The sequence below is a fragment of the Neopsephotus bourkii genome, unplaced genomic scaffold (genome assembly GCF_033783945.1).
Source record: "Neopsephotus bourkii isolate Nb327-2 ecotype Australia unplaced genomic scaffold, CSIRO-AGI_Nbou_v1 NB_962, whole genome shotgun sequence".
Classification (NCBI taxonomy): Eukaryota; Metazoa; Chordata; class Aves; order Psittaciformes; family Psittacidae; genus Neopsephotus; species Neopsephotus bourkii.
In genome coordinates this window covers 3,707,139-3,733,629 of record NW_026901456.1, presented here as the reverse complement: position 1 = coordinate 3,733,629, position 26,491 = coordinate 3,707,139, and the positions used below count along the sequence as shown (strand labels likewise).

Sequence of the window (26,491 nt, the reverse complement as noted above, 5' to 3'; positions counted from 1 at the left end):
GAAATGACAATGCTGAAACATAAGAGCTGAGAAGTGCTTTGAAGTATCAGGTAATATGGATATATACACACATTAACCTAGACAGTTAACTGGTAACACATGCCTAAGCAGCCACCTCATGTTCAAATAACTGACAAACAGCTGTTGCCTTATCTCCATCTGGTATTAGATAATAATATCAACAGCAGCATCATCAACAAAACCCACCTTTTTGTTGTTGATAATTATGAAACCTGGATGTATTGCACAAAGACAACTGCCATACATGAAGTACAGGTTTCTTTCAGAAGTCACTAATAAAAGAGATATGTTTTTAATCAAAATTATACATTTAAATTAAAATTATACATTTATACAGTGAACTTTAAATCTCATTTGACACTAGAGGAGAGACAAAAATATTGTATTATATATAATATGTATGTAATATATATATTATAAAGTAAATCCACAGCTTTGTATTATCACATAGCCAGTCAGTTACAAATATATATGTGGATTATGGGCAAGGCTCTTAGGATAAGGTCATTGTGGCAGAAAACTACTGGCTAAATAGTTTGCATATTTAAATTGAACTCAGTCTCCTTTTAAGAGACTGTTGAATGAATCTGAAATAAAAATAAAAAAAAAAACAACAAAAAAACCCCAAAAACACCGCACAAACAAACAAAAAAACCCCACCAAAAACCAAAGCAAACCCAACCAAGCCCAAGCAAAAAATAATTAGTTTTACAAGTCTGTTTGAATACTGCCCGTGTCCTTGTCCCTCCCACCTCAGTTCTTGTTTGGGGATTTTTAATTTGCTGCAAGGAAACCAGGAGAGGGAGCTCAAACCGCTAGGTACCAGCACTGCTGGCTAGAAAGGTAGGCCAGGGAAAAATCCTCACTTCTGCTTTCAGGTAACAGTTCCTGGCAGGTTTAATAAATGACAGTAACAGGACACTTGGTGAAGGAAGGGGAATATAGTTACTAGCAGCTAAGCAAGGCTGCTACTGACACCATTTTCTTTCTGAATGTACTTTGCTTTTGCTGTTCTAGGAAAAAGGCATCTTTGAGGCAACAGAGTTGGATTTGGTACTAATGATGACATTATTTCTGGGATGCCAGAAACTCACAAAAAAACCCCAACTAGTAAAAGCATAAGGACTTTTCAAGTTTGGTGTCTCCGTGACACAATGTTGGTACATGGTCAAGCAGAAGTTTCTTCAATTCTGTCATTTCCTGTCAGACTAACTACATCATGTGTTGCTTATATGGTGGCAGCCTCCACTATTAACACTAATTTTGTCCTTGCTAACGGATGCTGAGATGGCCATTTTGGCACCATCAATTCAACATCACTGAACAAATTCCCACAGTCTGTATCTATCTGTATTAAAAATGGGATTTCCTGGTATTACATTTGTTTCCTGTGCAAGGGAAAACAGGTAACAGCTGCATTTCAAGATCTTTTGGAATCTTTTGTGAAACCAAAATACTCTGCCAATACAAATTTTGGCCTCAGTGGGAAAACAGATACCTAGGAAATATCTTCTGTGATGAAAACAAGAATTTATGAAGGCCACCAATTAATGTAATTGGAAGGCGCTCCTCACCAAGATGTGTGTGACATTCACTTGCCAGCTAGCTGCAGTATCAGGCATGCAGGCAACATAAAGAGGAAGATGATCTACAAAGACCAACTATGTTTTCTACTGCACATGTATCTCTAGTTGTATCATCCAAATACCTGCAGTAAATAAAGGGTTAATGGCCTAGAAAAAGATCCCTTGCTAGAAAACTTGCAGGCAATCTTGCTGACATTCTAGAAATGCACTTAAAATACTCAGTATGTGATCAATCACTTAAGTCTTTTGAAAATCTGGGTTATCTGTCACAGATGGAAATGGCAAAAAATCCATTTACCAAGAAGTGGCACTTCTGATGTCTTGGGATTCTCAAAGCATATCATTGCATTTCTTAGTTGGGTGCTATGGATGGGGAAATTCGGGGGAGGGACAGGTGGACAGTTAAGAAATGCAAGTTAAGTGTCACAGAATTTTCACTGTATTTTGATGAATATCAACCTGCATCAAGAATATGTTTCTCCTTAATAATTTACCAAATGGTATCTCTCAGTGCCACAATCCAGTCTGTAGAAATTTTCTGGGCTTATCTGTGATTGTCAGGAGGACTAAGTCAAGTCTGGTATCCCTGTGGCTGAAGTTTTGACTGCTCAGCACTGAGCCTGATTATTTGCATGTGGCTGTTTATCAGCTACCTGCAGTTTAAAGTTTGCTGCAATTATACTTTTAATGGAGCCTTGAGAAAGAATCTGAAAAAAAAAAAACCCAACAGAACAAAAAGTGGTTTAGTTCCATCTTAAAGGTTTTGCAAAAAACAATCCTAGTAACAAAATCCATTCCAAAAGCAGAAGTCATGGGAAAGTCACAGCATGTGATCCAATATGCAAAATCATTACCAGATGCTGGTTTCCTTTCAACAGCAACCCCATGACAGGAAACTTCTGCTTCATAACATTGAACCCCAAAGCTGGTATTACATGTATACCACAGTACCGACATTGGCAAGTGCTTCTAGTTTCAAAAACATTGGGTTTGATTGACTTGCTTGTGATTTTTACCATCAATACCGTATCTCATCCCACTGAATAATTTCAGTGAAGAGAAGCACACTCAGGGCTTCTTCTGTACCAGATAATAAAGATTAGCTTCTATTGTTAGAAATATTTTGAACAAGGAAAAAGAAAACCACTTCAAGGGTCTTACTCTTTAGAAAGGCTTTGGAAATTTAAAAGATGACATTTAAACAAAGTTCCTTTATGCACTGTAATAAACTGCTCTTAAAAGGCATCCTGTAAGAAATGCTGTCATATTATTTTTGGATACATCTGAAACAGATCAGAATGAGATTGCCTCAGGTATTTAGGAACTTGAGTTTCCAGTGTAAGTATTAGAATGAGTATTTCCATCTTACAGTTCTAGTTTTGGTTCTTCTGGCAACACTGAAAACAATTGATACAACATTTTCTGTAACCCACCTTATAATCAAACTTCAAGCACACATATATATATTCATTACCACTCATTTGGGTCTACATCTTGAAGAAAAATGTGGGTTGCCTGCAAACTATGAATTCTGTCAAATTCAGGAACACTCATTGTAGAGTCCTTTGCCATAATTTGAAATCTGACAGAGAAATCCCTTACATTAAATAGCTTTCATCCAGAGAGTCAAAACTCCAGGAGGCAAATAACATCTTGCATCACAGAAAGCAACCATCAAAATTACAGCCCACAGCTGGCCACTGAAATAATGGATGAAACATCTTCCCTAGAAGAGCAGGGAAAAAACAAACCCATAACTTCAGTACATGTGCTTAGAATAGCTTCACTTTTGCAAATGCCCTAAATGAAAACATATCCCCAAACTCTACAGAAGTAGATCACAAATACGAAAAGCAGGCTGAAATTGAAGTTGTCCAAGAGAAAAAAAACATCCAGTAAGGCCAGCTACAGCATACATCACTAAGAGGTACAGTTGCATCAACAAGTTGCAAGCTCAGATCATGCTGAAGAGACCACACAAGTACAGACAACTCCATACCATCTTTCCTTTAAGTATCCCACAAAAATCCATGGACGGAAGCTATTTACCAAAGACCACAATGACTGGAATGCTCACGTTCAGCATTCTTGTTTTAAGCCCCAATTCAGAAAATGAATTAGCACTTTTTTGTCTAAATCATGCAACATTCCCAACATAAGCCCCAGTTAAATTTATATATGATATTCTTCACATTGGCTTCTTTAGGAAGGAAAAATAACTGAAGGCTTATGGGAAACCTCCCAAGTATCCACAGTGTAGCTTCAATGTCACTATGTCAAAAATACATGGAACCAAGAAACGGATAATGAAGTAAATGTGCAAAATGTATTATGTTCTTCAATGAACACAAGGACATACAATTTATAAAATTAGATCACATCTTCAAAATTAAAAACCCGACATATATAAATACCAACAGTTTGTTACAATAAACCATAGCCCACATGAAGCTCAAAACCAGTTTACTCCAAATCAATTTCTTCGTACAAAACAAGCTACTTTTAAAAATTACTTCAGAAGAAAGTGGTATGCAAACTGAAACATTATTGCAGCAGATCTTACATTTTTTCCAAAGGAAAGTCTGTTGGCAAAATGAGACTAAGCTGAAAAAGCTCCTCACCTTTCTGTTAAAAGGCATTTTCTAAACTCAGCTTCGGTCCTTCTAATTACAGAAGGAAGTTGCCTCCTTTTTATAAAGGGATTCACACTTCTAAATACAGTTCAATTAGAAGCATAAAACAAAACAAAAAAGTAAATCAAGGCCTCTTAACATGCTTTTGTCATTTTAGTTTCTGCTTATTTTTCATCCTAAATGCAGTGAAAATCTATTTGACCCAACCTCTATTTACAATGAACTTCCACTCTGAAATTTTCCTTCCTGGTAAAGTGAACCTCCTTCCTGCCTTTTCCCCTCTTCACACTCACCCTATAGGAAAAGAGCACCTTGACACAGGGACACAGATACGTGAACAAGCCAGTGGGCACAAGGAATTCTACAAGTAGGGTCAGAGCAGCTACCTCACTGAGGCTACTCTTGAGCTCCTTGCATCTCTTGTTCTGGACCGGCTGAACCAAAAAGCACTGCCCCTGAGGGGGCTGGAAGAGAATGTCAGAAAAGTTCCTAAAATTGTGTCAGGCATCTATTTCCTTCTGCCTGTGTAAACATCATAAGATTCAATACTGGAACTTAAGGCTTCTGTCACAGTACACACTGGCAAAACAAATCTTTAGGATAGTCAGAAATTCTTCCCTTGGAACAGAGTAAACGTGCCGAGGTTACCAGGTTCAAATATATAAAGTGTGCAGATCTGCTCCTCTTTACGCAGACAGTATTCTTTTTCTCACATGATGAAGACTCAGTCAAAATGCTGTAAGGTAAGAGGAATCAACTGCTATAATGGAACTTTAGTTAGCTTGCAGCAGAGAGGGCATGTAACTTTCCACTAACAAAGTACAGATTTGGAAACCTGAAGACAAGGGTCCCAAAGTGACACTGTTCTCCTCTAAGCTGCTACTGTCACAGTTTTTACGTGCTTATTATGCTGCCAGTCCCATTATGGCTTTTATTTTCTCAGATGTTATACTATTTCCTTTTCTAACATTTCTTCTGACACTTTGCTTCCTGAAGTGTTGTCATCATTAGAATAATTTCCTGAGTCTCGACTCCTCTGTTTAGAATGTTTGTAATCTTTGACAGCAATTTGATTTGCTTCTTCTGTGATGATAGTCTCAATTATAGAACAATTTTCTATTGGTTCTTCTGCAGTTAACAGATAAGGACTGCTAAAAAGCTGTCCTCCAAAACCCTGCAAAAAAAGAAGCAGAAAAAAAGAGATGAACATTCATACGTAATACCTAAATAATGACTCTGCTTAACACCACAGCTGTACAAATCTGGTTTATCATGTTCAGCACATCATGAGGTTTCCTACCTATAATACCATTTGTTTCCTTAAGTCCACAAAGTCCAAGTTGGGGTGAAGTTTAGTGCATTCGTAAAACCAAACACTAAAGAATGACTACCATTATCCTATCTCTTCCACTATGCCTGTAGTTGTCAATCATCTATATAATTGTGGTACTTTATTGGCTATAGACTTATGAGGCCACAGACGACCTAAAGAAAAATCCTAATTTAGACAACTTTCAAAGATCATATGGTAGCATGGGAATGAGGTGTATGCTTGTAAAGTCTACAAATCATCATCAATTATAAAGCAAAGTTTGAAACAAAGAAGAGGAAGTAAGCTGCTGCGAGCCTTATAAAGCTCTCAACAGTGCACTCCTGCCTATCCTATGTGCTTTAAATCTATTCTCTGAAGCGGTCATTTATATTGAACCCATCACAAAGGTTTCCAAATATGCACTGCAATTATTATGTTTACCCATAACACATTAATTATGTTAACATTCTACTAAACAAACCAGCTAAAATGCTGCCTTACAAATAACTTAAATTCAGATTTATCCTTGTAAGCTACAAGACTGGTTTTAAATTACCACTTTATTCAGAAAGCTTCATATGCTGCCTATGCTAGGAGCTTCACTGAGATGATGGCATGATGACCTATGTAGGAACAACAACGTGCTCAACATCAGTGTTTGGAGACTCACAGAGGAAAGCACAGTGAAAAGCATTTCAAAATACACCAATACTTACATGTTGCCCTGTTCATTTCAGAACAGGATCCCTACCAAGCACTACTTGTGCCAAGCTCAGCTGGGAATTGGACAACATCTGCCTTTTTAGAGACCAAGTCAGGCTGGTAGGTCAGGACATTGCAGAAATATTTGCTGCCTGCTACACTAAAATTTCCTCTAAAGACTGGGCTTGCATTTTCACCTCCTCTGAGCATTAAAGGCTAGCAAAAAGGCTACAGCATGCATGCTCTTCCAGGTAACACAACTGGAAAGCATTTCTGGTCTCACTCGGCGGGGCAAAAGTATAGTATCACATTGGGTAGACATGCACACACTCTGGCATGAAGGCTTGCTAACAACTCTTTTGCACAGATAGAAATAAAACCACATATGCTAATCACAGAATTCTAGAAATTGACAGTACCCATTTTTTCCATATCTGCACTCTTAAAACTGATATAATTAATCTTGGCAGACCCATAAGATCATAGGATAACAGATAAACACTTCTGAATAACATTTTGCATGAATTTTTCTAAAAATACATCTGCTTAACAAATGAGAACAAATACATCTCTTCTTACCTCTATATTCAAAGGAGGTTGGCATGATGGAAAGAACACATATTTGATTTTACTGTAGGCTTGATACAGGGCAAAACCAAGAGGCACAGCCACAAGGAAGACAGCAATCAGGGCAATTACAAACGTTGCTAAAATGACCAGAGGCAAAATTTTATCTAAAAAGTTAAAAAACACATTCAGCCTAGGTACTCTTGAACTACAAACATTACAGAACACATTATTTCGAAATCAGCTACAGTACACTTCTCATTTCTACAGTAATATAACCAGCCATGATAATCATTACACAAATGACACCATTCCAATATCTGAAAGTTATTAAAAAAACCAGCACAAAATACACATTCTTTATAAGAACACAGGCATTTCCAAACAGGATCATCCAGTTATTCCCAGTTATATGTCACTACTCAACAGCAGGACAGAAAGGCTGCACACAGCTACCATGAAGCACTTGATGCATGTAAATCTATTGTGCTATTGCATGCAGGCAGGGTATAACTCCAAGGCACAAGGACTTGGGGGTACTGGTAAATGAAAAATTGGACATGACCTGGCACTGTGTGCTTGCAGCCCTGAAAGCCACCTGTGTCCTGGGCTGCATGTAAACAAGTGATGGGGAGGCGATTCTCACCATCTATTCCACTCTGTGAGACCCCACCTGGAGTACTGCATCCACCTCTGGGGCACCCAGCACAGGACAGACACAGACCTGTTAAAGCAGGTCTAAAGGAGGGCCGCAGAATTGGTCAGAGGGTTGTAACACCTCTCCTACCAAGAAAGGCCAAGAGAGTTGGGGTTATTCAGCCTTGAGAAGAGAAAGCTCCAGGAAAGCCTTATCGTGGCCTTTCAACATTTAAAAGGGGCTTATAAGAAAGATGGAGAGAGGCTTTGTACAAGGGGCTGTAGTGATGGGGCAAAGGGCAATGGTTTTAAACTGAAGGAGAGTAGGTTTAGATTGGACATAAGCAATAAATTCTTTATGAAGAGGGTGGTGAGGTGCTGGAACAGGCTGCCCAGAGAGGTTGTGGCTGCCCCATCTGTGGAATGTTCAAGGTCGGGCTGGATGGGGCCTTGAGCAGCCTAGTACAGTGGAAGGTGTCCCTGCCCATGGCAGGGGGTTGGAACTGGATGAGCTTTAAGGTCCGTTCCAACCCAAACCAGTCTGTGAGTCTATGGTCCTGCAATCCTGTTTTAACCCAGGAAATATGGAAAACCTTGTGACAAGCTAGGCTCAATTCCAGGACTTAAGGGCGAGACCTTATGGTAGAAGGAGTTTACATGACAGAATCCAGCTTTTGATAGCAAAATACTGTAGTCAAAGAAATCTTTTATCTGTATATTCATGAGCTATTCAGTGCAATAAGTTGCAAGAGTTTTGCAAGCTTCCTCCTCCTTTCCACCCTTCTGCTTTACAACATATTCTCTGGCACTATCTCTTTAACAAACAAACAAGCTGAAAAGAGTTTGAACATACTTAAACCAATACATACCAGGAAACACTTTACAAATAAACAAGCTGAGAAAATCAGGTCTTTTTATCTCTATTTCCAGTTAGTACAAATGATCAAAGAATTAAAGATTTCCTCACTGGGATATAAGAATGTACAAGAAGTACAGGGCTGTCTCTCAATACTGAGTCTTGGGATGTACTGCTTGACCTTAAATAGCCTCATTATTGTAATATGATATAGATAGATATCTATATAGAAGGATACAGGGAAAACTAGTAGCTAACTAGGAAAATACATGAATTATTTTACAAAGGGAAAAAAGTAACTTTTATTTCTTCTTAGGCTTGATAAAGACAAAGCAGTGAAGACTACAATATAAATGAATCCTAAAAGCTTAAGATATGAGAAAGTAGCATTACTATTATTACATTTTCTCAGCTTTAAGGCAGTTTGGGTATTTAGTAATGTTTCCAGCATTACAGCTGCTAATACAAGATAACTGGTCAAATGACATTCAATAGGTAACTGCCTCTTACGTTCCGAGTATAATCCATCTACAGATGTATTCTCGTTTTGCAAAAGGTAAGTTTTCAGTTACAATGAGCCTGAGGATTTGTCTCTTCACACTTTAGCACAGGAGTTTTTTTGAATACAATTAATTCACAGCAGAATGAAGACAATTAAAAAAAAAAGTACTCTTTAAAACAGCATTTAGTGATTCCTCCCATCCTCCTAAAATATCTTGAAAGCCCTGGAAATTAAAGCCTGTCTATTAACGAGGCATTGTACATTGTAATTCATAATCATTACAGTTATTAACCTGAGATAATTTCTAAACTGAGTTGTGGTCTAGAATAACCAAAACGTAATTGTGATCAGGTCAGAACAGCAGCAGTTTAGCTGTAGGAGAGAGCACAGAGCAGCGAAGTAACAAGACTGACCTTTCTGATCTCTGCCCAACTAGGTGCCAACTCTGTGAGGCCATCAATTCATGCTGCAAATGTTTTTTAACCAGTGAGACTTGCAAACGCCTATAAAGGGTTAACAATTTTCCTTCCAGAGGTGTAACAATTCCCACACTCTCCTACCTCCAGGTGTTTTGATGCATTCCTCTTTGCTGAAATGACTGCTTTTGTTATAAGCTTCTGAAAATGCCTGTACTTTTACACAGTACAAAGTCGAGGGCGTTAGATCAGAGATGGACCCTATTGTCTGTTTTATCTCTTTTACTTTGATTTCCTCCTGAAAAGAAAAAAAAGGAAGAATAACATGCACATAAATAGTACAAGAGTCACCCAAACAGATTAGAATTTTGGCCTCTGCTGAAGAGGTAATTCTGTAAGGTCAGACACTGCTGTGTGCTGGGATTAAATAAAAGAAACCACACAACTCTCTCCTAAGCAAACACACTCAGGAAACACTTATTGGCAAAACCCAACTGCTTTCACCATACTGAAATATTACAGTTCAAAGTTGTGTGCAAAGCAAAACTTTTTCCTGTTGCAGTTTGTTTTCTTCTTCCATGCATTTACACATACACATTTACTGATTACTGTAAAATATTTTACTGTAAGTAGCATTTAAAGAATATGGACAGATCCGTTAAAACATGAGTTAAAAGCATGCAAGACTTCATTGTTTTATGATAAATATAGTTATGTAGCATATAAACAAATACAAAAAGAAAAGAATTTGAGAGGCTGGAAGCTACATTTAATTCAGACAGTGCACAAAAACCCTACAACTTCCATACTAAAGTGAGCTATTTAGCAGTTTGTACAAAACTCAGCGCAATTCTGCAAATTGTTACACTTTAGCCACATCAATGGAAGAAGATACTTTGTGATAAAAGTCATCTTGACCAGATTTTTAACAGAATCTTTCAGCAAAGCAAAATAAAACAAATCAACTGCATGACTGATAAACCACATACATCCTCTTTTGAAAATAAGCTTCTTAAGGAGAGCTCAAACTCCATATTTAAGTCATAACAAATTTTATCTACTGTTTTAAGTACTGAACTAGTTCATACCTCATTATTTGATGAATTCGTCCAATATAGAACCCGGTAAGACAAGTCATAATGGTCCCTCATGACTTCACTCTCAGATCCTCCTGGAGGAGAAATCTGGATATGGAGCAAAGCATTACTGATGTCCAGCTTTATACCAGGAGGGCCAATTTCATCTTAAGACGTTTAAAAAAAAAATAAAAAAAATTAAAAATCAGACTGAAACAATAATAATAAAAAATATATGCATAACATACTGTGAATTAAATCTCTATCCATTTTTAAGAATATGTACTTCAAAGTCTAACTTCACTAACAGCTTTATTCAGAATCAAGTCCTGAGAAATATTTCAGTTATTTTCTCTTTCCACATTCATATATGGCTTCTGCAAGTTTCAGTGACATGAAATACACAGGCCATAGGATCAATTTTGTGCACTCCAAAGTGAAATGACTCATCAGGATATGGACCCTCTTTTTCATATATACCCTCCTTCACAGTTATATTATAGTTTAAAAGTGAGAAGCATAACAGTTTTGTTTTCTCTTGATGCATTACTTACCTAGGTTCTGTTATGTTACTGAAGAATAATCTAACTACCAAGACCTTGGAGATAATCATTTCTTGACATGTATGACTGACTCGAAGTCAAGTTTTTCATTAAGGTCACATTTCTCACAAAAATCAGAAAGTGCAACAAAGATAAAAATTACTGTAGTTTCATTCTGGAAAGTGTATCTTTGACTTAGAAGTCACTATCTTTTAAGACTGCTTTTCCATGAAGCTTTTCAGGGTTGTATGTCAATGTAATACTGCATCAGCACAAAATTCAGGGTGCACTGTGCAGTGGTAGAGAGAAAGAGGAGATGAGAGATGATGCACAAGAAAATAAAGGCGGTAGATTCTGAAATTATTCGACTTTGGCATCATTTTTCTGAGATAAAGATGTGCTCCCTGTGAATGGGAAAAGTCAGACTAGCGATATTTCTAGTACAAACACACAGTGATTAACGTAGTACACAGTGAGATTATAAAATGCCATATAATGGCAGTTTTATGGTTCAGTTTTGTAAAGGAAATGATACAATTCTAAATACAGTGAAATACTGGCTGTGCTGAATGGAGAAGACAATGGAAAAACCTCCTCTTTAACTTGATGAGGTCAGGATTCACAACAGTTTCTGTAGAGGAACTATGTATTCAGTTTCATTAATCTAGCAAGTTTCTTTCTGCAAATAACAGCATTAAGTACAAGTTTGTTGAGAAATGTAAATTTAAGAAAACATGTTACTTACTTGTTATCAGAGGATCTACTTTTACTTCATTAGACAAACATGATCTATTATATTCATTTAAGGCCTGCACACGGAGGTAATAAGATCCAGAAGTAGTAGTGATGATAGACGAAAAGTTGCATTGTGTATCAGTGATGTTTTCACAGCCGTGTACATTGAGCCACTTCACTGAGTAATCATCATGGAGTTTCTTCAGATACCCACTGCAAGAGGTATTTTAATAGTTTTTGACATGAGGCCTTTGAACTCAGGGTAAAAGGGGGGAGTGGGGAGGGGGAAGAGTATGCTGACTTGTGTTACATAGGGGGTTTTTAATTTTGGAAGAATGGGCTTCTTAGAAATTTCTCATATTTGGAATATCATTTTTTCATTTATAACTGCAACAATGAAGTTAACTGGATCAGGAAATATGAATTAGTGCTTTATCAAGCCTCAATAGAAGGATTATGTATCAGTTTCATAAATTTTTAAAATCCAAATAAGTTTTCATAGAGTTCCATTAAATTGAATATTTTTCTGTCATGATAAAGGAATTCTGAAAGAATGCTAGAGGTATCTCTCCTCTTCATTTAGATGCTGACCACAATATCTGTGCAACAACTGGATACTAAGATACAGTTTTATGTACGTGATGGGGTTTTTTCCATGCTGGGATCTGACCAGAAGTAATCAAACATGTTGACAATTGAAACCTTGAATACCTGCATTTTTACCCACTTCTAGTCATCTAATTTCTAATGAAACAATGCAAACATCTTTTAAAACTTAACGTGTATTTAGTAGTCCATTCCATCTGGTATTTACACTCTTAAAGAAGCCTAGTACCCCGACATTCTAAAATATGATGTTACATGCAATCCTTTCAAAAGCCACACTGTCCAGATGAGGTACCCCAATGTAACAATGAAGAACTATTCTTTGTAAGTATTTCACTTTAGCTTCTAGTAACTATTTGCAAAATACAATGGATGGCATTTAGAATGACAAAGCCTCTTTGAACAGAGATATGGAAAATGTTTTGCTCACATGAGATACTGTACATTGTAGCTCACATGTTGTTTATACTGATTAGTCCAATGGAGATGAAATTCCATATTCAAAGCAAGAATTCTCAGATTTGTTGCACAGAGTAGGTCATTCACTGCTCAAAATAAAAAAGAAATATACAGTTACTGGCAAGTTTTATATTATGTACAACAATATCTCACTGAATGGGTATTTCTCATGTAAATGGTCCAATACTTAAAAAAAGTCTGTTTTCATTCATTATAAAGATGGCAAACCGGTCAGTGATATAATATACAGCATATTAAGCCTTTAGTAAAAACAAAAATTACTTAAATCAATTCAGAAAAAATTAAGAAACTCGAGATTAGTAGAAACAAACTGGTTCAGCAATAACTTGATGAGAGAAACATGTAAAATACACATGTATAAACATGAAGTAATTTTGATGTACCACCCATTCAATCTAATGTTTGACTTCTGACATTCCCACAGTCATTTTTTTCCTGAAACAAGCATTTAGAAATACTTAAACTCACACCTGAAGCACACACAAAAGAATTTAGACATGCAAAACAAGCAACTGGTAGCAAACTGCCACTAAGCCATTCCTCAAAATCTGTATTAATAAATTCACCAAGGCCTACATAAAAACCAGTATTACTTTAAGGTTAGGACAACTTCATATGCATTCACTTACTGCCAAGTATACAAAAAGCTTTTATTTTGCCTACATACACATCCCTTTCCTCCTGATTCAGTCACAAATTCAAATATTCAATTTTCCAAAATACAGAAAGTAGATTTTGCAATACAAATTAATGGATAGAATTTGCCTCAGAGCAAAAAATCTTTTTTGCACCACTAAGGCCAATATTGATAGGTGACATATTTTATATTGATTTAAAATAGAAAATTTACATCACTGTTAAGACTGCTATTATACCACAATGAGTAAGAATGTAGTACTTCTGCCTATTTCTATTGCTTTAGAACAATTTACTTTGCAACAGTTTAAGCAATCATTTTAAGATGATTTTACTCTGTACCTTTACGTGTTGTTTTTATACAATGAATGGGACTGAATAAGCCTTCTTGCCGTTCCAAAGGAAGAGTTGCTTGAACTTTCAAACAATAGGTAGTGTCTGGTGCAAGATCATCAATTGTGTCAGTAGGAAAAACACTTTGACTTCTGAACTGTAAGAAACAGTTGCAAACAGCATTTGAAGAGAACTGCTCTTCCTTATGAGCAGTACTTTTTTTTCCCCTTCTCCAGGTTTCAGCCCATTTATATGTTATGCCTTTAAAGTGCTAAAATAGGGAATTGAGGACAATATATAAGCTGAATAAATGCTAAAGGGAAGTCCCAACTTGGCCACGTGACTGAAAGGAAGGAATACATCATGCTATTTTAAACACATGAAAGTGTGGAGGGACTGTGGCACTGCTCTACATGACGCATTACTCACCACACAGATTGAGGCATATAGTCAGAAGAGAAATAGTACACTTCCATCCCTCAATTAATTGAGCAAAAACTTCCCCTTCCCTCTCTCGCTACCTCTTTGCTTTCAGTTTACCAGACTTTCCAGCGACTAACCTTTGTACACAGCTTGTACTTAAATTAAAGCTTCCCCCCCCCCCCCACTTTGATGTGTAATGATTATAACTAGGTCTTCAAAAGGAACATAGATACTCTTTAGCTCCTGCCCTAATCTAGCTGTCACCCATTCCCCTAAAAGGATAGGGAAAAAGAAAGACTGCTTCTACTTTGGTCTTTACAGAATAACTGGAGCTGCTGCATGAGACGCACATTATGGCTTGGAAACTAGTTCACAAATTCAGGACCTCAAAAGAATCCCTAAGAAACCCAGCCTACAGTGTAGAAACAGAGACCTTAGTTAATGACACAGAAAGGTATACTGACACCTTTAGTCAAGCTGTATGGTCTCAGTAAGATCAAGTTAGCCTCTTCTTCCCTATATCTATGCCTTACTATAAATGCTTCTTCCCACTGCCTTGAACTCTTTCCCTCCCCGTTCCTGCTGGCTGAGGGTGGCTCCTGATCCAACACATCTGAGATAGTTTCACCTTCTTCCTCATGCACTGAAAATCTGGTTCATAGAAATACAGACTCTTCTCACTAAATATCTAAGGCAATCCTCCAGTAAAAACAAAACAAAAAAAGCAAACACCTTCTCCCAATTTTTAGGCTGCTAACAACAGTTATGTACAGTTACCTAATTAAAGCACTCTATTTTAGAGCATGAAACAAAGTACATCTCTGACAGTTATATTAAGGTTAAAAAGTAATAATAAAATAAGTGATCATACCTCTGAATTTGATGAATTTTCCCAGAGAACTACGTTATATTTAAAATCTAGAGGGGTTATCCACATTTTTCGGACCTGATTTTCTTCTGGAGGAGAAACCTTAATTTTTATGACTCCATTCACGGACTGCAACACTATTCCTGGGGGTCCAATCTGAGCTGCAAATATTCAAAGAAAAAAGTCAAGCATGATTATTAAAAAAAAAAAGTAATTTACATTCATAAACCCATACTAATTGCCTATAGTATCTTATTTTTAATTATTCTAAGACAACAACAAGATCACTGTAACTGCCTATAGGATCTTAGTTTTCATGAATCTATTCTAGCAACCATGCACTGCTACCTGGTTCTAAAAGCAATGGAGTCAAAATGCAGTGTTACTTATTCAATGGTTTTTAAAATCTGCAGTGAAAATCAGCATAAGTTTTTCTCAAACATGCAAGGCAAGAAACCTAGCTCAGAGAAATGAATCTGATGTTGAGGGAAGGCTTCAGCCGCATACTATACTGTAACTGCTGAAAAGTCACAAGGTTAGAAGAAAACTTCCATAAAAGCCCGATGTCAAAAAGGATTTTTCTGAATTTTAGAAAAACACAGACTAACAGAAAATTGTCCGGAAAAAAAACATCACTTACAGTATTTTCCCCTTTCTGGAAAGAGAGAATCATAACACTCCCTGACCTGCAAACACCTTCAATTATGTTAAGGTTGAGAAAACCACCAGCTCCTGTTGTAATGAGCAATGGAACCCATACACATTTTTTCCACAATAATGTCCTGAAGAACATTTAATGTTACAGTATATATGGAACTCATACCTATAAAATACGGAATCATTTCAAAAGTGCTAGACCATGGAGACACTTCTTCCCTTCTTTCAGCCCTTACACGCACATGATACATTTCATAGTATTCAGTTATTGCTGAGGAAAAGTCACATTCTGTGCAAGTAACATTTTGACACCCAAGCAACCCCTTCCACTCTGTTCCATTTCTCTCATTATCTTCAAACCTGTAAGAAAGAAAACACACCCCAAAATGAAACTAAGATGCAATTTAAGTCTTGAGATTATTTTTCCTATCTTCTTAATGCTAGTAAATGTCACACCATTTAACCCTGTTTTATCACCAGCACCAGTGCAATCAATGTTATCTACTTAGTTATCCTAGATTCATATTGCAATTTTAATTCATTAATTGAATCTACTAACGTATTAAGTTAACCTTATTGCCAAAGGTTAACTAGCACTCTGAAAAGTCTGACACCAGCTTGCTTTATTTACCACGTAAACACACAGTGCCAGAAAACAACACCAAAGGATGGTCAAAATCCAGAATTATATCCTTATACACAATCCCAGGCTACCAAGGATTTTATAATTTGTCAGAGAAATTTAAAAGTCTTGATGGCAAGATGTGCTTAAAAGAGCATAAAAGCAGCAAAAATAAATCCAAATTCTGACATTAGCAAAGAATGTAGATTAGGGGAAAAGAAAGGAGAAAAAGGGAGTTCAGCACTAAGTGTTGGAATAATTAGCTTTATAGAAGCTATTTTTCTTGTGGGTTAACAAACATACACACCTTATTTAAGAGACATTTCATACGGAGATTAAGTATGTCCTGACCAGAAAAGAGGCACAGACTTGCAATAGTAATTGTTTATCCTCAATGCCTATTTTATCTTTTAGACCAGTATTATATTTTTAAAATAAAACTATTTTCAAAGCAGCTTTCTCATCTACACATTGAAGATGAGAAGGTGTTTGGTGTTGGCTTTTTCTTTTTAAATAAACCTAAAATTATTTACTAGGCAATCCTAAAATAAACAACTTTGTGTTTTTTATTAGTTTCTTGTCAGAAAAATACAAATATTAAAAAATACCAAACGCGTAAAACCAAGGAAACATTTAAGAACAAAATTGGTTTCACATCTGGTGACTAGAATTTGCAGACAAGAAATCTAGATTCATAAACACTGACAAATTACCCAAAAACTACACTCAACATTCTCTCAAAATCTGTATGTGTGGCCACAATGTACCTTAATTTAAAAGCAAAACAAATACACACAATGTGGTCCCCCTCCACCCCCAAGGAAACAAAAAAACCAAACCCAATCCAAATCACCAAAGAATAAATAAATCTAAATACTGCATTTCTTAGTGCACAGGTTAATCTTCTCGAAGAACCACTTGATTGTTCAGCATTACTACTAGGGGTGTCCTGTATTTATAACATGTCACAATTGGTGAAAAGTCTGATTTTAAATATGAGTTAGAGAAATGAAGGACAATGCTCGGATTCCACTTCAAGACTTGGTCTTCCCAGCCTTTACTTTCTGGATTTCAAACCATCTCCAGGAGTTTTATGTGACAGGATTGAGAAGTATAGTAATTAATTAATATGCTCTTCGACACAAATATGTGTCAGACATTGCTGGCTTAGAATAAAATTACTACTTACCACCTGTATTCTGCTGAAAATGTCACATCGGTATCATTCCCAGTGTAGTTCCAACTTAGAGTGAAATTTGTATTTACAACGTAGACCTGAATATCCTCTGGACTCCTCAGATTAGTTTGTCCTACAAGAAATTTACATAAAGGTAGATAAAGATTGTGATAAATAATTTGTATATGACTCTCAGGAATAACTTCTGTTTAAAAAAGTAGAGTTTTACAGTGAGATAACAAAAACTGTAAGAGTTAAGAAAACACCACACTACTCAAATGACACTTCAATGTATAGCTCAGGAGGTATATGCTCAAGTGCCATATATGTATTATCAGAGGTGCATCAGGTAGCTCCTCTGCTTGTTTGACTACACATCTCCTTCCTCTGTGCTTAAAATCTTTCTCCCCACACTCCTTTAAAAAAGGTTTATACAGTTCTAACATTCGAGGCCTGTGTTCTCTTGATGACAAGCAGTCTGAAATGCCTTTAAGCTCGTATTTTATTAGTTGGATCCAACATCTGGATCTCAGCTGCACACTGCTCGGGACTGACCTAACACTGTCATTTCACAGTTGCAAAGAAGACTGAGTGCAGCAGGCTTGTTTTATGTCACGTGTTACTCCCATAAATTAAATGTATTGAGCATAAACCCCCTCATGCAATGCTTCATCGCATAGCAAGATCTTGTATCTTGCTGACGGTAATCCTGGGTTTTCTTTTACACAAACAGCAGTGCTTATGGACTTATGGAGGGCAAGTGCTAAGTCTCGGGACATGTATAAGAATGTCCACAACATCAAGGGAAGGACCGGGCCATGACAAGAGAAAGCTTAACCGGCAGCTTACCAACAGGAGGGAAGCATGCATGCTAGAATCATCTGCTAGAGAGCTTGCTCTCTCCTATGTTTTCCACCTCGTAATTGCCTTATATTCCACTTCCTACAGAAGACTCCTTTACCATTAACTTTGAGATATGCAGAATCCTAGGTGTCCCATTTGAGATACAACTCAAGTATCAGAGATCAGATGAGGGTAACAATGCTGTGGCAGAAGGATTTACTCTGATACTTACAGAAACTGAAGCTTATCCAGCTATTTCTAAGGTACTTTAATTTGAATTACTTCACAGCGGTATATGGCACTGCTTCAAAGTGGTGAGGCAAGAAAGTTCTTATCAGTGCTGAAAGTCTGGACTGAAAGTTTTCTTTATGAGAAACTAAACCAGGCTGTGGCTTACAGAGCAAAGGGAAACAGTGTGAAGGCACAGGGAATATGTGTGAACTGAGGACACCTCAGGCAGAAGTCACTAAAATTATACCAAAACCACCAAGAATATCCAGATTTACAGAGCTTAAGCTTCATCTAAATCCTTCTGCCTGCTACCCTATACCAGGTACTGCTGACAACCCAGGCTAGGTACAATCTAGCCAGCAAATACCTCTGTCTTCTAAGAATGCACTTTAATCTTCTAACACATCAGGGGAAAAATAATAAAACCAATAAAACAATTAAAAAAAATCAAATCACCACAGACACCTCTGGCTTGACTCTAGTTTTAACCAGTGATGTGTCACATTATTAGTCACCCCCCAATGGCTACAGCTTCTAAAAACATACATTAGTGACCATGTTTGTGAAATTGCTTTTTGATTATATTAGGAAGAAATCAGAATAAATACATCCTATTTCTCCTGGGCAACCAAAGTCTGTTTGCACATCTTGAATTTGATTTTCACACTGGCCCTTCCTTGCAAAAACTGTTTTATATTTTACATGATGACCGAGTTCTCTTTATGAAAAGGAAAGGTATATAGAAAAATGATCTATATGGATATATAGATCTATATAGATCTATAAATGATCTATATAGATATACAGATCTATATGGATATATATGGAGACTGAAGTCTCCAAGATCTTTTTGGAGTCTTGAAACTGAAGTGGTATCCACAGACTTTTGGAAATGACTCCTGAAAGCGCAGAACTTGAAAAAAAAAGTAATTCAATAAAACCCTGTGGATCCCACTACAGGAGTTTCTTCCACAATGCATTAATTTGTTACTCCTCTAAGCTGGAGGCCCAGAGCACGCCAAATCACATTTGATCATCAGAAAATAAGAAAGCAAACAACTATCTTTTTCAGATATTTATCTAACAGATAGCTACAGTTCAGCCAAAAAAGCTTATGATAACAAAGGCAGCTAAGTTCACATTTTTGCAAAAAAACAGCAGTTTTGAATATTTATAGCTCTTCACAGAGGAAATGCTCACTTCATGGGAAAACATTATTTTCACTTTACTTGAGAATGTTTGCATTAAGAATCAAAAGGTCTGGAAGAAAAAAGTTCCATTGGCTTTTAATAATAATAATAATAACAATAATAATAATAATAATTTAAAGCAACACCCCCCCCATTCTGCTATTACCATAGAAAGTGTAAGACTGTCAGAGCCACCAAATTTGTCTGAAAAATATCACCACCTACAGGAATTGAGAGATTGAATGTTATAATCTTGCTTAGCAAAACTCATTGCTTCATGAGCCAGTGGAAGAGTATATAAGTGTTGTGATACAGCATAACACCTTCAATTTCAGTTCTAAAGAAACTTCAACAGATTGACATCATTCACATCTAAAGTGCAGGGTAGTGCTTCTCCCTGTAACTATGCATATTCATGTATTTGCAGAGACTTAAAAAATATAATTTATACACCCAATCTGTTTAAATATTTATCTTACTAAACAGTATGATGAAAAACCTGTTTCAAACTGTCTTTTTGGAATGTAATTCAACCTCTGACATTTGAATAGCCTCCTAGAGCAAACCAAAAGTAAGATCTGGTTTCCTGAATTCTCTAGGAGCACACATACCAGGTTTAAAAACCTGCCACAGCAGTACTAAACTTCTAGAAGTCTTTACAACAGGAGATTCCCAACATAGATTCTTTACCTTGAACAACATAAAACCTCAGAGTAAACCATTAAAACACATAGTATTAGCTGAGAACAACAATGCACCTACAGAACTCCAACATAGAAAAAAAAATTCTACTGTATCTTAAGACTATTATTTTTGTTTGTCTTGTTAGGAAATAAAATATTCACTGCACTTCCAAAGGAGCTTTTCCACATTTTCAAATCCTTATCTAACATACAGCATAAAGCTTTACAATAAATATTTTCCATTTGAGGTCAGATAGGAAAAAGAAAGCCTGGAAGCAGAAACAAAACGGTTTCAAGACTCATGCTCTAACAAGGTATATTTTCTTGCCAAGTTACAAAAAATGTGCTTATGTAAGACATCCAACTAATGTTTAAGTAAGGCCAGCTTTTGTTAAAGCTGGTAAATACCACAGGAAACAATCATATCCTCTTCCTGGATACAAACAGTGTTGTAAAAAACTAGGTCTGGATTCTAACATTTGGAAGAAGATACAGTATTCCAGCCCTGCAGCAGGAGCACACACTGAGAACTACAGGGATTTATTCCAGAACAGCTTTGTTTACAGGCCCAAAAGACGACTGTCGCAAGCCTTGGGTTTGACTCCTTTTTTCTTGGAGAACTTCCTCATGCAGTTTTGAACAAGGCTGGACTCCAACTTGACAGCTACCCTTTTTTAATCCTCCTTACAAACTGCTGAAGTAAGGTATTAGGAGCTGTTTTCAATGGCACACAATTACCTTTACTTTAATAAACAGTCACATACTATTCAGAGGTATCACCTGTAAAATTAACTTAAAATCCACTACAGGGTTAAAAGTAACTAGTACAAATTACAATTCAGGGAATCCTCAAAACGTTCAGTGTTATGGTCAACAACAATGTACAAGTGTGAGAGCACTTACAGTCAGTGCACAGCAATGGTCAAAAAGGGAGCAAGTTAGAAACGCATATGGAATTATGGGAGTAAAATAGAAAGCTTAACATCATTATATAAATTCATTTTAGACTTATTTCCCAACACTGTATGCTGCTCTAGAGTGCCCACTCTTGTTATAGAATAGAACAAGACGGAGAAGGGTGACAAGGACAACCCAAGATATGGAACAACTTCTGTCCTGGGAGGAATAAGAACATAATTCTTCAGCCTGAAAATGAGATGGAAGGGTGGCTGTGACAGATCTACATGCCTAGTGAGTGGCATGAAGAATGCAAGCAGCCAAAGATTGTTTGCTGTTGTCTTAGCACTAAGCTGGAAGCATCAAATCAAGCACCACTCTGCTCTAAGCAAACAAACTGAACTGTTGCTTTACTGGATGCTTAGTCAACCTGTGGAATTCCTTCCCTTAGGACCCTCTGAATGCTCAACCCTTACCAAGCTTATGAACTCAAGAGTGAAATACAAAGTCTCAACATTACAGACTGCCATAACATTATGTTGTGAAGTGTCACTATATACTTTCATTCGGACCTACTCAGCTACCAGCCACTGCTGTAGATGAGCACTGGACTGGACAGCCTTCTGCCTTCATCTAGTATACGACATAACAGAAAAAAAAACCAACCACCAAACCTGACACACACACACATACACACACCCCAGCACTCTTTGTAGACCTATCTCAAGTTTGATGAGGTACTTTCCTCCTTGCCCTGGTAAAAAGAGGGATCTAATTAGAGAGATAGCTGTAATTTTATACTCTGAGGAATGTCTTTGGTTGAAATTTGTTAAAAGTTAAACGATCATCAATTCCAACTCTAACCATTCTATGATTTACATTAGCTATTATGAAGAAGCTTTTCACTATGAGGGTGGTGAGGCACTGGCACACACTGCCCCGAGGAGCCATGGATATCCCATCCCTAGCATTGTTCAAGGCCAGGTCGAACCGGGCTCTGAGCAACCTGGTCTAATGGAAGGTGCCCCTGCCCATGGCAGGGGGTTGGTATTAGATAAGCTTTAAGATCCCTTCCAACCCAAACCATTCTGTGATTCTATAAATTTTAACACTTCATAATCACCCATTCATATATTTGAAGTACAGAAACTGAGCTGGAAGAAACCTTGTAAGGTCACCTGTACTTCATGCTGAAGAAAGCAGGTGGCCAACTCTCTACATACATAACAGATGTTTGCATAAAGATGCCCTATGGTTTCCACCACCAAATAATCTATTTTTCACAGGCATCTGACCTGAAATATTTTGCTACCCTTACCACTAGAGATTAGAGAAAGCTTTCTGTAAGTCAAAAGCAAGTAACTCCCAAATCAGATTTCCTAATAGATTCTACTGGAGGTCTGAATCTTCACATAACAGATCCAAGTTTCCTTACAGCAAGGACTTGCTTAGTTGCTATTCATAGTCCACCAGTTTATATACTGCAAAACCCAGAGTCAAGCCTACGTCTCCCCTAAGCACATTTAGCCTATGTAACTTTGTCAATGGATATTAAAGCATATTATTCTTTAAGTCAGTCATACTTGAAAACTATGTTAAACATGACTAACAATAAAAACTGAATGGCAACAGTTCTTTTAGTTTTCAAGACAAATTTTCTAGCTTTCTGAATGACTTTTATTGTTCTCTTTTGCATTCTCTCCAAATGGTTGAACTTGCTTGAAAAAGCATGCTTCAGAAAATTACAATACTGCACCTGAGACTAATAAACAGAAACGTAGCTTATAAAACACATGACACAACATCTTCATTCTAATTAGCACTGCTGTGCCCCAGTATTTTGGGGGGTTTATACAGCATTGCACTTAAACTCCTACACATAAATTACAAGGCATTGTAACATTGCATCTTCCCCTCTCCCTTGAACTGATATTTAGACCATCCTTTGCCATCCTCCCTAAAAGGCCCCAACATGTCCTTTTCCAGTACTAGCATACTTTTTCCTAGAGTATTTCTCCAGTTTGTTGGCACACTTCTCAATCCTATGCCTGCTTTTCAAAGCCATTATGAGCTCCTCCCACTTAGTTATATCTGGATTTAATAAGCTTACACTTTTCTATCATGCATATTACTAGCAGAACCCAATTGATACATCCTTCCCTCTTGACAGTGAACCGCTAAAAAAATTTGATGAGCTGGGAAAAAAATCATACATAAATTATTTTTTTTCCAATATGCTTAAGATATTAATATACAATAGATTCAAAAGCAATACTAAACAAAAATACATGTAACTGGAGCTCCTCTATCTGAACAGCCTTTTACTTTAGTATAGCAGAAACTCATTTAATATGGTATTTGTTCTCAGTACTATAGATATGCATAAACAATACACCCAACCATCCTTTCACATAATACTCCTTAGTTACAGTGTTTTGTGTTCTCTTCTCTAGTTAGTTTTCTTATATCCCAATGAACAACAATCCAGGAATGAAGGAGTAAACTCAGTAAAGCTTAATTACTGGATAAATTTTGTTACTTAGCTAGAAACCTGATATGCAAAGTAATACCAAAAAAAACCACATCTTCCTGGCTTATTTTATCAATTTTTAAAAGCCAGAAATTTAAACTGAATTAATGTTTCTTCTCTTAAAGCATAACGACACTTTGGTGTTCAGGACAACACTGAGAGATAAGAGTATGGAAAGAAGAGGTTAAAGAAAAGCTTTTTGCATGAATGCCTATCTTCCTTCCCCTGGCAAATTTTAATGAACTCAAATAAATACAGAACTGTTCTAATAAAGACCACAATTTATAGCATTTTAAGTAATATTTTGAATAAATGATGGTTGAAAATAATAACATTATAGAATAGCAAAAAACATTCAGCATCACAAGACCCAGACAGAAGCATCACTTTCAAAACACTTTCAAACATTCAGCATCACTTAGCCAGACAGAAGTATACTCCTTCAGGAGAAAGCAAAGGGAAATCCCATCACGAGTACATAACGGCTCAATGATTATCACATTAAGTATGAGGCAGAACCAATGGAAATTTTAAGTCAACCTTTCAGCATAGGAAGAAAAGGAAGCCCGTTACATGTGACATTAAAAGAGAAGAAGGAAAAAAAAGAAAAAAAGCCACAGCCAAACATACACCAGAACAACTGAACTGCTGTTGGTTCTGTGGGCAGACAGGGGATCTAAAGAACCAGGCAGAACTCTGACTGCAAGCACTTTCCTACAGGAGCAGCAGAAAAGAACTGCTGGTTTTCACAAGGTAGAAGGCAAAGAGGTCACTGTAGCAGAGCAATTACTTTCAATTTTAAACTTAGTATGTGGCATGCTAGTCATTTGATATAATGTGTGGGTTGATCAAAGTAGCTGCGTGTATCACATGCTTTCAGTTTGGGGATGAAATTTGGGGCTGATGCACAAACAATTCACCTACAAACCAAATGGCTGAAAGAAAACAAAGAGAGAAAAGAGGTCTCACTGCTGCTTCTCTGTATCCTATCATGAATGCAAAAGTGCAGACCACTGAAAACAGCCTCTCTCTAGTCTTCTTTTGGGTGTGCTGAATTAGAATAATACAGTCTTCTACAGAATTCAAGAGTTTAGGTGGCATCAGAAGCAGCATGCACACACTAGCAGCATACACACACTAGCCCACAGCTATATTTCCATTACTCAAACTAGCTTATTAGCCCATATACTCTCTCTTGCATGTCACAATATCCTCTAAATATGCAGAAAGATAATTTACTTAAGCCCAGCTCATCCAGGCTACACAACACTTGCCCCTTGAAAAAGGTTTTGTTCAATAGTTCTTTTTTTTGCTGCCTAAGGAAGCAAGAAGAAGCACATATTACCATCTTGTGAGAAAAAAAAATCCTCATCCTGAAATTTTACTACTCTAATTTCCTCATTTATACTTCAGGCTCTGCCAGGTTAGACTGAGATGCCATTCAGCCACAGAATCATCAGGGTTGGAAGGGACCTCTGGAAATCATCCAGTTCAACCCCCTGCCAAGGCAGGGCCACCTACAGCAGGTTACATAGGAATGCATCCAGGCGTGTTTTGAATGTCTCCAGAGAGAGAGACTCCACAGCCCTCCTGGGCAGTCTGTTGCTGTGCTCTGCCACTCTCAATGGAAAGAAGTTCTTCTTCGTGCTGAGATGAAATTTCTTGTGTTTTAGTTTATGGCCACTGCTCCTCACCCTGTCGCTGGGCATCACCGGAATGAGCCTGGCACCATCCTCCTGGCATCCACCTTTCTGATATTTATATACATTAATGTGATCCCCTCTCAGTCTTCTCAAGACCAAACAGGCACAGCTCCCACAGTCTCTCCTCATAAGAGATGCTCCAGATCCCTGACCATCCCTGCGGACCCCCACTGAACCCAAAGCAGAAGCAAATCAATAAAACTCAAACCCTGTTTGTCCCACACTCAAGCTACAGCCGCTACGACTCACAGATAGCAAGTCAAGCCTGAAGAGACGGAGCCAGATGAAGGCAGACGACACGCAGACAGCTACTGAAGTCTGGAATTGAACCCAAGGCCCTCGACACAAACCTAGCCCCACTTACCGAGGCAGACAGGCACACTACCCAGACCCCAAGCCTGCAAGCCTTTGCACCCCCGCAACGGGCTCCGGGGCTACGTTCCCTCTCCCAGCACAGCAGGACCGAAGCGGGAGTGCCGAGGACACCCCACCCTCTGAGAACGGGTACGACAACAATCCCAGATACCAGCCGGGTGTCGTGCCCGCTCACCGGGACCCACCTGCGCAGCGCAGAGGCAGCGCGACCAGGAGACAGGACAGAAATACCGCCATGACCCGCGCCCAACTATCCCTCAGTGCAAACGGTGCCCGAACCCGTTACCGGAAGCCGGGGGCGGCTGCGCATGCGCGGGAAGGGGTGGAGGCCGGGCGGGCGCGGTAGCACAGGGCTCCCTGTGATAAGGAGCGACTGATAGCGGGGCATTGGTACTCCTTTAGGCTTTTACAGTCCGGTGGCGGCAATGGGATACGCTTGAGGAGAGGAAGGGAGGCTGGGTGCTCTGCGGCCGCGGAGAGCTGCGGCAGTTGCGCGTGTTTCCGCGTTCTGCCGCCTACCCGTGAATCATAGAATCAGATATGGTGGAAAAGAATTTTAAGATGAATTCCAACGGTTACCCCAGCACTGCCAAGTCCACCACTAAACCGTGTCACTGAGGGCCTCATCTGCACGGTTTGTGAACACTTCCAGG

General features: G+C 37.9%; 1 protein-coding gene across 3 annotated transcripts; it reads right to left on the bottom strand.

The window, feature by feature from the left end:
- Positions 1 to 3,911: 3,911 nt before the first annotated feature.
- On the bottom strand, positions 3,912 to 26,152 carry IFNAR1 (interferon alpha and beta receptor subunit 1). 3 transcript variants are annotated; one of them, XM_061359031.1, is made up of 11 exons: positions 26,024 to 26,152; positions 17,399 to 17,519; positions 15,754 to 15,947; positions 14,934 to 15,091; positions 13,649 to 13,796; positions 12,621 to 12,735; positions 11,595 to 11,797; positions 10,320 to 10,474; positions 9,376 to 9,529; positions 6,834 to 6,988; positions 3,912 to 5,414 (listed from the first exon to the last, which is right to left on the bottom strand). In XM_061359031.1, the coding sequence occupies exons 1-11, from the start codon at positions 26,073 to 26,075 to the stop codon at positions 5,187 to 5,189; spliced, it is 1,683 nt and encodes a 560-aa protein (XP_061215015.1). In that variant the 5' UTR covers positions 26,076 to 26,152; the 3' UTR covers positions 3,912 to 5,186. The 3 variants fall into 3 exon arrangements, with proteins under 3 accessions (XP_061215015.1, XP_061215016.1, XP_061215017.1); XM_061359032.1 differs by having other exon boundaries at positions 6,834 to 6,961; positions 26,024 to 26,114; XM_061359033.1 differs by lacking the exon at positions 6,834 to 6,988 and having other exon boundaries at positions 5,244 to 5,414; positions 26,024 to 26,114.
- Between the last annotated feature and the right edge of the window lie 339 nt (positions 26,153 to 26,491).